Source organism: Solanum pennellii, chromosome 2 (genome assembly GCF_001406875.1).
Source record: "Solanum pennellii chromosome 2, SPENNV200".
NCBI classification, from domain to species: Eukaryota; Viridiplantae; Streptophyta; class Magnoliopsida; order Solanales; family Solanaceae; genus Solanum; species Solanum pennellii.
The window spans coordinates 55,317,239-55,327,757 of record NC_028638.1 but is presented as its reverse complement, the minus strand read 5'-3'; the positions used below and the strand labels follow the sequence as shown (position 1 = coordinate 55,327,757).

Sequence of the window (10,519 nt, the reverse complement as noted above, 5' to 3'; positions counted from 1 at the left end):
TTTTTATTCTGATGCTTGACGATTAAAGATTCCATAATATTGATAAAAAATGATACTGATCAGAGTTAAAATTCAGAGAAAGTTGCTATCTGTTTTGTCTAATGTTTTATGGTAGTGTTTGGTCATTTCTTCAAATTTATTCATGAGAATTCTTAATTAGAGTATATCTGAGTATTGATTTGGGATTAGTAAATTCTAAACATGCCAAGGGTCCTTTTTATTATTAATTGTTGCTTAATCATTTGTTAATCAGATATTTCAAAAGATGGATGGTAGAGAGCACAGGTTTTGTAGGAAAGAGAAGAAAATTAAAATTTTCATCTGATCTTCGCATAAAAGTGAAGACCTTATGGTTTATTACAGTTTACAGGAATTAAAGGATGAGTTTTACGCCCACAAATACTCCAAATATAGACTTCCCCTACAACTCTCAAGTTCACTAGACCAGCCTCCGGCATCCCCTACTTGTGGTTAAGGTAACAACTTCGGACATGACTAGCTCCTTTAGTGTGAGGGGTGGTGTGTATACAACGACAAAATTATATAAATCCAAAGCAATAAGATACTGCAAGTAAACTAAGAAGTTACAAAATAAAAAAACTATGAAATAATTTATTTGGAAGCAGCATTAGTAGCTTTGGCAGAGTCTTTAGCAGGAGGATTGAGCTCATCCCAAGCTTCAATCCAAGTGATCATAGCATCAGAAAGCTTCACAAAATAAGGATCAATTTTCCCAAGTTTTTCATTAACCTGCTTGGCCATTTCAACATAGCATTTCTGGACAGTAGTTGACTCTTTAGACAGGTTCATTTGCTGAAAAAATGGAATTATTTCTTCTTGCCAGAATATTCCATTGTACTCTTTCTTCAGATTTACAAATGGATTACTAGCCTTGCTGTGGTAGATGTAGGGTAATCCAGTCTTGATACCCAATCCCAAGTGATCACATATAACCTGACAATTCACTCAGAGTTTAAGTTTTATGCACTAATACGTAAAAAATATCCACATATTTCAATCACATAAAATAAAAGTAGCGAACCTTGCAGCACCAACCAGCCCACATATCGTCGTAACGTCCAATAGGTTGACCATCTCCCATGAGACCAAAGTACATAGCAGGACCAATAAGATCACGGTCAAATGCCAGGTTCATACCGCACATTGGGAAGAGTGTACCCTTAGGGATCGTCAACACCGTATCAACATACCTATCAATACGATTTCAGAATTTAAACTTCATATATAATTTTTATTTCTAAAAGTCACCAATAAAAATCTTTTATACTGTCAACGTATATAAGTAAAATTAATAAAGAGGAGACCTAGTATTCCTCTCAAGAGGCTTGACAAGTTGAGTAGGTGCATCATAATCAGGAATGTTGAGCCATAATCCATGAGAGACTGCAGTTGAAACACCCTCACGTAGACTAAAAGGGTATCCACGCACAAAATCAGCACCATCTCTAAATGGATCATAAAGTGTGTTGAAAAAATAGGGAGTTGATGGACAAAGAAGATTCTTTATGTGTTGTTCCAATGCATTAATATCTTTCCCACTTGGGTCCTTTGCAACCTATCAATTCAATTTTCACAAAAACCAAAACAATGTCAAAATATAAAAACCTACAAACACCATATAATAAAAGGAGATCGTTGTCTTACGAAGCAATCATCATCAATAGTGTAAATATACTTCTTCTTGGACACCATATAACCAAAGCAACGACAAGCCGAGTCTTTGAATGAAATACAAGAAGCCCTCGGACCCAAAATTTTGTTAATATCATTACGATTGTAGAGCTCATAATCAAAGCCATCAGGTACTTTAATAGTCTTTGAAGGATCACCATCTTGTACAATAATTAAATGATATTGTTCGAAAAATGGCCTCCACATCTCAAGAAAATCTAAATTTCTAATGGTTGGTATCACAATGTCTAGCTCATCTTTCAAAGGAACAGTAGCCATTTTGAGAGAATTTTTTTTTTCTTTTTAAATTTTGCTAATACTATAGCAATGGGAAGAATATATATTTTTTTTTGTTTAGTGAGAAATGAAGAGAAATGGGAAGAGCTTTTATACATTGAAAGTCATAGTATAGGTTGATGACACGTGTAGGGTGTGGGAAAATATTATTGTTACTGACTTTGTCAAAAGCATGCAATGCCCTTCCTATATTAGCCGTTATTGGCAACATGACTCTATGCATATAAATCGCTTATAGTTTAAGTTTTATATTTTATCAATACATAGTTTTTCTTTTATGAAGTAAAGTTATTCAAAATTTTTTTATAAAATAAAGTTATTCAAATGATATTTACAAATAATTTTATTTAAACTACGAAATCTGAGCCATGTTGTCAATAACGGCAAGTACAAGACAGATATTGCATACTTTTGATAAAGTCAATAACCATAACCATATATATGAATCTATTTTATTACGAAAGAAATATAAAATATGGAATTGTTTTTTTGTATCCAACTTGTAAAACATTCGCATTTTTAAGCCAACCGTTACAATGAAGAATTCTAATAATTATTATGATGGTTTATTTTTACTTTATCTATCAAAAATAAAGTTTTATTTTATTTATTTTATTAGTATATCAAAAGAAAATAATTTTCTTATTTGTTTTATTTTTAGCATCGATTATTCATTTCTAAGTCCCCTAAAACTATACCTAATTAATATGGATATCATGATTAAAAAATATAGTACTTTGGCATCGATAATTCATTCTAAGTCCACAAAATATACCTAATTAATATGGATATTATGATTAAAAAATATAGTACTTAATTTGTAATTTCTTGAAATATGTGCAAAATTTATTATGAACACATAAAGTGAACAGAGGAAGTAATAATTTAGTAAAAGCTTAAAGCTTATAGGTGTACGACATACGTAAAGTTTAAAGCTTTTAAGCCAAGTGTTTGAAATTAGACCTTTAATTGCGGTTGAATTAACAAAAAATAATCTCATAACACAAAGTTAATAATAAAAAATAGGAGAAAACTAGTCAGGTCCGAAAGCGTATTAATAAATAAATAAATAAATAAATAAATAAATAGGTCTTAATTTTAAGTGAAAAAATAAAAGGGAATGCTATACTTGTGGTTAGTTCGAGTATTGAATCATGGAAAATTGACTTTATTAAACAATTTGCAAATAATAATAATAATAATAATAATAATAATAATTTTACAAATTTCTCTAACAATTGGATAATTTCCTTTCCTTTTTCAATTCATGAAACTTATTTTGATATATTTATCCTTTTTTATAATTTACAAAATTATTTTTAACATATTTATGAAGCATAAGTGGCCGCATGCAATTATCAATGAAGAAAATACAAGTGTTGCTTCCCGACGAATCAGCTCAAAAAGTTTAAAAATATCAAGAGTAAATTGTTTATGGATGTGTAGCATATATTTTTTTTATCGTCATCAACAATTACAAATTACTTTACAAGAAGTTCAGAATACTGCAACTTTGATGATCATTATTCTCTAGTAGTGAAAGAGAATCTAATACTCAAAAGAGCCACATATCCTAATTTTCAGACATTAATTATTAAAAAAAAGATGAGTTTATTTCTAATAAATATATAAAATTAATAATGAATAAATATTAATTATTCATCAATTATATAAAGGAGATCCAATATATTATAGATATAAGTAACAATTATTGGGTTTGTAGGGTTTATTTTGTAGGCTTAAATTAATAATTACAATATAAAATAAATAATTGTTAAAACAATTTTCTAATTTTTGTAAGTAATGAAATATAAATAGATTTATTATCAGTTTATTGTTAATATTTAAAAGTGTTGATTAAAATTTGTAACTTATAACTAATTTTAATAGAATACATTAATTTATACATATTTACCAAAAAAATAACAAGGTAGAGTTGCTTATTTTATTCTCATGAGACTAGATACAATAGAAGTATTCCTAAAACATATATAGCATTTAACTTCAGTAACATTATCATTTATGAAAATAAAAACTAATTGTAATAATAAAATTGTAAACCATTTGTTTGTCTTACGTTATCTTGGATCCTATAGTAAAAATATTATTTATTAATATAAAATTTGATGTATTCAAAGTTCAAAAGAATTTAATATTAAAAAGAGATAATTTATTTTATTTAATTATATATAAATTTTGTACTTAAAACAACCTTCTATAGTACTTTAAATAATAAATTATAAAATTCACTACTAAAACTGTTGAGTTACTATACACTGAGAATTCCTGTGTTAATGGGCCTTAACTATGTATGGACCGGTCAAATAAAGTAAAGTTAATGGGCTTCAATATGTGGGCCGGTCTTCATTCAGAAAGGTTAATGGGCTTTGAATATGTATGGGCCGGTTAACATATAGAAAGGTATATGGGCTTTGATTAATGTGTGGGCCGGTCAACAAAAAGAAAGGTTAATTGGGCTTGTACTTACTAATTTTCATTTTTTTGCGCCGGTACTTCAATGATTTCGGGTTTATTCATTTATTGTATGTTTTTTTGCTTTATAACAAAGGCGTAAAAGTAATTACCACGGTATAAGATTATCAACTCTGCAAAAAATTGTGTTTAATTCGTGATTATGTTAGCGGGAATAATAATTAAGTTGTACATCCCATGTTACTCTTAGCTTTGCATCCTACAAATCTCTTCTCTTTTTTTTTGAATTTTTTTTCTCTGTACATTCATGAATTGATAGTTAGTGAGCTGAAACTCTAATCCGTAGACCATTTGGTGCTTCAACTCTTGGGAATTTCATCAGTTTATCTCCACCTATTTCTTCCCATCTGCATAAACCATAATAAAACTTCAATTTAGTAACAGATCATAAATACGCGACAAAATTAATAATTTTTTTTATACATGTTTATATTAAATACCTGTATTTTGTTACGAAGTAATGAAGAAATGTGGAAATTTCTGCTACACCAAGTTCCTTTCCAGGACATTGTCTAGTACCACCTCCAAATACCAAAAATGAGTTTTGGTGTTCCAGGTTCTTATCCTATAATTAGAACCATAATTATTTGTTAACTCCGATTTAAAAATCAAATTCAGCGTTGATATTATAGGATACGCGTGATTCAACGATACTAACCATCCATCTCCATGGATTGAATGAATATGGATCGGGATAAAGTCTTGGATCGTAATTCAACTCCCTTGTATATACGTATATTCTCCATCCTTTAGGAATAATATACCCTAAAAAAATACACATAAAAAAAATAATAATAAGACCAAGTATACATAAAAGTTGTGAATTTATGAAATTATTATATGATGGGAAATAATATTAGGGAAATTGTACTTTCCCAAAAAGTTTAAGAGACGACACATGGGTCAGGAAGGGAAACTGTATAGGCTGGAATGGTAGGTGTGCCATGTGGATTGTGGTATTAGAGGGTCCATAACACAAAAGATGATCATATACTACATACATCTATCATTATTTTAAACATTTTAATCAGTCTAAATTAGAAGAATATTGTCCCTGCATCTGATGCTCATAATTTCACCAAAATCACTCAAATACATAACAAATATACAATTACTTTAAGTTTTATATATAATAATAATTGGAAGGTTAAATCATCAGGCCATCTTAATTTGGTATTTTTAAGACCACATTTAAACGAAACTCGTATATAGATATTCTTTGAATGACTTACAAAACGATCGATGGTTAAAAAACATTAATTTAACATGCATGAGATTTTCTATGTAATAATCCTTACCATTTATTTCCATATCTTGAGTTGTTTTTCTCAAAACCCCATTTACTATTGTTGCTAACCTGGATGTCTCTAAAATCACCTGCACAATCAAAAAAATATATAGGTATAGATTTAATATGCTGATTTATTTCATATACACTGATGATACACTATCGATGTAATTTATATTAGACGCTTACAGCTCGTGTGAACCGCATTGACTTGTAATCGTTGTAATCGATAGGATCCTGAGGTTTTTTCTTTTCTCTTATAGCCATGTGTTCTTTCTGCAGAATAACAAAAAATAAGGTTATAAAATTAAGAAAAAATTAAAATAGCAATGTAGTTAATTAATTGATTTTAAATTTTTTTGAACTTACTCTAAGTTCTTCAAGAACTTTTGGATGATCATGAAGATATTTAACAGCCATCATAGAAGTAGTGGAAACAGTTTCATATCCAGAGTACAAAATAGTTATAATTAAATCAATCATCTCATCATCTGTTAATTTGAATCGTGTTGCTTCTTCATTCATCAGGTAACCAAGCATATCATGTTGAATTTCCTTTGAAGCTCTTCTCTCTTCTATGAGTGTTTGTAATAAGTTCACGATAGTTTTCCTTGCCTGAAAGATATTTTTCCTAGATTATTAGATGCTCTCAAATAACATCATAAATAACACTGATATAGTATTATGAAATTCTACCTGAAATCCGCGATGATAGTTGGTGTTTGGAAGATTGATAGGTAGTGAAAGAGTGCCTAGCACTAGATTGAAAAATTCAGACATGAATTCTTGAGCTAAAGAGGTAGATTCAATCCCAGCAATTTGCTTCAACGATGATAGAAATGCCATCTGATTGAAAACTCATATAAGAACAGAGGAAAAAAACAGAGGAAAAAAAAATAAATTTGGCAAAAAGACATGAGTTAGTAACTGACCTTATTGGTTTTTTCTTGAATGTCAATAACTTTATTATCCCAATTGGTTAAGTGGGATCTCATAAACTCATCAATTTTAGGCAAAAGTTGGTCTCTGATCATTGTAGGGCTAATTAGGGATAACAATGCACCCCTCATGTACTTGTGAGCTGAACCATTGACAGCTGCAATATTACATTTTCCTAAAATATCTATCATAGACTGTGGGTATCCTGGGACCAGTCCTTTTGCTTCATTCACTAGTATATATCTATTCAGTTCTGGATCCATTGAAACAATTGTTGGACAACCAAGTATGTGTGATTTAAAAAAACTCCCATATCTGATAACACAACAAAATTATTATCAGAATTTATGTGAACACACAGTGGCTTATCATATAAATGATTGAACTATCGAGATTTACCTGGCTCTTTGGTTTTTCATGAAACTTGGACCAAGTTTAAGAAACTCAGTAGTTTCACCAAAAAGTGGCCAACCCATAGTACCAGGGGGCAAGTTTTTGTTGCTATACTTGACTTGATTCCATCTTAATAAAGCAGTACAAAAGATACATAGGCCAAAAAAGGATGAAAGAAAAATTAAGAAGAAGGCCATTGATGCACCTCAAAATTTCAAAAGAAGTTACCAACACCACCTCACAGACAGACTTGTAGTCTAAATGGTATGGACTTCTATACTTGCCTTTATACTTCACAAGAGAGTCATATTAGTTTAGCCAAGCGTGTGCTCTGTTTATATAGACTCTCCTACATCAACAGGAGATGGGTTTTTTTCCCACTTAAAAAGGACACAGGGACCACTAACCTTGTGGTTCGATGGGTTTTTTCGTGATCTTTAATCAAAAATTCTCGTAATTTAAATTTTTTAAATAACATAATTTAGTACAGTTATATTTATTTATTTGATATAAACTTGAATCAGTGTAATTGTTAATATTACGAAGATTTTATCTGGCTTATTTTGCTAAAAATCTAATGAGATAAGTACTTTTCAATTATTAAATAATATTAATATTGATTATTTTCAAATATCAAATAATATAAATCTTGATTAATCGAAACTAATGATTTATATGAATAGATAAATTTAAAAAAGAAATATAGAGGGATTTGTGGTAGGGAGGTGGCCTAATACGTTAAAACCCCACGCCCTACAAAGGAAAAAGGTCAGTGTTTCTGAGCCTCGGGTAACAAAAACTTCATAAATAGCAGTGTCTTTTACTGCAGAGTTATTTTATTTATTTTCTTCATTTCAATCTCCTAAATTTGAAATTTGTGCTTCAAAGTCACATTTGGGATATGACTCAGTACTCGAATTCAAAATCTATAATTAACGAGTAATACATATATATTTCTTTTTAATACACTGTACAAAATAATTTTTAAAAGTATTTTTAACATTTCACCGAGGGAAGTAAGTTTTAGTGCAACTTGTATTTCATGCAAACCAATTGACTTAAATGGCTAGTCAAGATCTGAAGAGTCTCCAACTTCTTCTTTTTTTAATGTGATCACCGACTCCTTTTTGGTTATTAGCTATTTGTTTAAGAAAGCAAAAAATTGGCAGTTAAGTTTTTGTTTTCATCCCTTTGTGGTCAGGTCATGTGTGTATGAATGTTAATTGTTAAATCGGATGAAAACAAAGTAACAATTCAGCAGCAGTAGTTAAAAAGAATGATCTGTTTTATTTCCTTAATCATTAGGGTATTGATGCGTATATTTAAACAACTTTAATTAAAAAAAATTTATACATTGTGTTAAGCGAAAGAAGCACATGCACACCACCCTATTAGAAGGGTAGAATAAAATGTAAATATAAATTAAAGGCACTAAGTGGTTCACATGTATATATGTTCATCAAATAGATCTGCTGAACTAAAAGGAATTACTTAAGTCACTAAAGGACACATATTTTGGTTACCATGTGAATTTAAGTGGACACACACACAGAATAGTGGGGTAAGGGAGTAATGTTTTCAGTTCAATCCTAACTGCAAGTTTGAAATTCCTAGACTGAATCCTGTAGTAGTTGTCTGAGATTTTGTACTTGAAAAATTTCTTGTAAACTTGGAACTTTTTGTACACTATGTTTCTTCATAATTCACCGGTCGCCTGGTTTATTCATGTATTAAAAGTGACACAATTAATTTTACTACAAGATGGAATTACTAAACTCTGCATATTTGTTATTTATTATATGATTGACGATTTTGATAATATTATCTTATCTTTTTGGACATTTTACTGTGGAGACAAAGCAATTATGTTATAAATCGCTAAAAATGATTAGATTGGATGCTTATAGATGATGAGATAAACTTCCACTACTCTAATCACATCAAAGAACAGAGATTCTGACTATTACTTTTATATAAATATATAGGAAAAGATAATATATATACTTTATGCACACGTTTGTGTCAAATCTAAACTACGAATATCAAACATTTAAGGATGTTCGATGTATTGCAATGATTTACAAATAATTACTACTGTTGATCTTCAATTAAAACGATTAGAATAGAAAGAAAAAATAATTATGAGGTAGGTTGAAGAGGACACATATATTATTCACATTTTGTAAGATTTATGAATAGTTAAATGAAAAACGAGTTAAGAGGTGACGAGGCTAGCAATAGCCAGGCATTGCACTTTGTGTATTTTATGTCAAATCCAGTTACCTATGTGTTGAATGTTTTGTCACATTGCTCGATGAATCTTTTCTTTCTTTTAACTTTGACTGAAATATGCAGCACACGTGCATATGAATTGTTGGATCATTAGTTTCATTTTTGGAAACCAATTACACTTTTAGGGTGGGGGTATCTCAAATCTACTTCTACTAGGGGTAGTAATACATTTGACTCTTCAACTTAAATCTCCCACTCCTCCCATCCACCCTATCCCTACTTTTTTTTTAAAAAAAAAAAGTTCTTTATCGATATTTGATGTCCATATAGGAGTCAGAGTAAATTAGAAAATCTTATATTGGAGGGTAAATTCTCTTTTCAAAGAGGGACTCAAACTCGAAATATTTAATTAAGAATAAAATAATTTTTTGCTATGTTACTACAATCCTAATTATCATACCTTCATCATTATAGTGTTCGTGTAACTTGAACCAACAACAACATATATGGATAATTTCACAAATGAAATTTAGGGAGGGTGGTGTGAACGCACCCTTATTCCTACATTGTGAAGGTAAAGACATATAATAAATTTTAGATTGAAATCAAGCATATAAAACAAGTATGCAATATAAATATAAATAACAAATAGGTCATGGTGAAAACAATACGAAAGAGAATAGTACAACGTAAGTCGAACCCTAAACAAAACCTACCTATTAAACACTAATTTTATTTTTTTAAAAAAATAATTGCTCATTTTGAATATTATTCTTTATATCAAACACACCCTGATGGCATGTTTTTACAACCATAGAAAAGTAAAACATATTTTCAATCATAGATTTCAAATGTCATTTTTCTCCTTGAACGTTGTATACCCATAAAAAGAAGTGGTGCTAGATCATAAAAAAGAAGTGGTGTTAGATTATAATTAAGTTATTGACTACATGCCTAGACAAGCTCAATAACTTTATGATAAATTCCAGAAATACAACTTAACAATTATAAATTCCTATTAGCCTTTAAATTTATTATTTATTTATTTTTTATAATTTTATATATTTTTTATATTACGTGGCACATTTCGTGTCTCTATGCCATTAAGGCGTGTGGGAGATATTTGCATTACGCGTAAGCCAAAAAAGTGTACAAAATTATAAAATAAATTAAATTGAGTAAGGT

At 29.6% G+C, this 10,519-nt stretch overlaps 2 protein-coding genes across 2 annotated transcripts; both read right to left on the bottom strand.

Moving 5' to 3' along the window:
• Window positions 1-286: 286 nt before the first annotated feature.
• Window positions 287-1,971, bottom strand: LOC107011640 (probable UDP-arabinopyranose mutase 1). The gene is made up of 4 exons (XM_015211226.2): window positions 1,666-1,971; window positions 1,326-1,576; window positions 1,043-1,211; window positions 287-954 (listed from the first exon to the last, which is right to left on the bottom strand). Exons 1-4 carry the CDS (start codon window positions 1,969-1,971, stop codon window positions 613-615), a joined length of 1,068 nt encoding a protein of 355 aa, XP_015066712.1. The 3' UTR covers window positions 287-612.
• Window positions 1,972-4,583: 2,612 nt separating this feature from the next.
• LOC107009077 (cytochrome P450 85A1) lies at window positions 4,584-7,441 on the bottom strand. The gene is made up of 9 exons (XM_015208345.2): window positions 7,109-7,441; window positions 6,703-7,024; window positions 6,467-6,616; window positions 6,140-6,385; window positions 5,960-6,046; window positions 5,781-5,859; window positions 5,141-5,247; window positions 4,923-5,047; window positions 4,584-4,829 (listed from the first exon to the last, which is right to left on the bottom strand). Exons 1-9 carry the CDS (start codon window positions 7,297-7,299, stop codon window positions 4,742-4,744), a joined length of 1,395 nt encoding a protein of 464 aa, XP_015063831.1. The 5' UTR covers window positions 7,300-7,441; the 3' UTR covers window positions 4,584-4,741.
• Between the last annotated feature and the right edge of the window lie 3,078 nt (window positions 7,442-10,519).

What these genes read in the sequence shown, in the direction of transcription:
- LOC107011640 (XM_015211226.2), bottom strand. Translation starts at nt 1,971, where the DNA reads ATGGCTACTGTTCCTTTGAAAGATGAGCTAGACATTGTGATACCAACC. An exon ending in CCTCTTGAGAGGAATACTAG is followed by an intron (nt 1,212 to 1,325) that starts GTCTCCTCTTTA and finishes TCGTATTGATAG; the next exon opens with GTATGTTGATACGGTGTTGA. An exon ending in GGGCTGGTTGGTGCTGCAAG is followed by an intron (nt 955 to 1,042) that starts GTTCGCTACTTT and finishes GTGAATTGTCAG; the next exon opens with GTTATATGTGATCACTTGGG.
- LOC107009077 (XM_015208345.2), bottom strand. Translation starts at nt 7,299, where the DNA reads ATGGCCTTCTTCTTAATTTTTCTTTCATCCTTTTTTGGCCTATGTATC. An exon ending in ATGAAAAACCAAAGAGCCAG is followed by an intron (nt 7,025 to 7,108) that starts GTAAATCTCGAT and finishes TTGTGTTATCAG; the next exon opens with ATATGGGAGTTTTTTTAAAT. An exon ending in TCAAGATATGGAAATAAATG is followed by an intron (nt 5,248 to 5,780) that starts GTAAGGATTATT and finishes GTATTTTTTTAG; the next exon opens with GGTATATTATTCCTAAAGGA.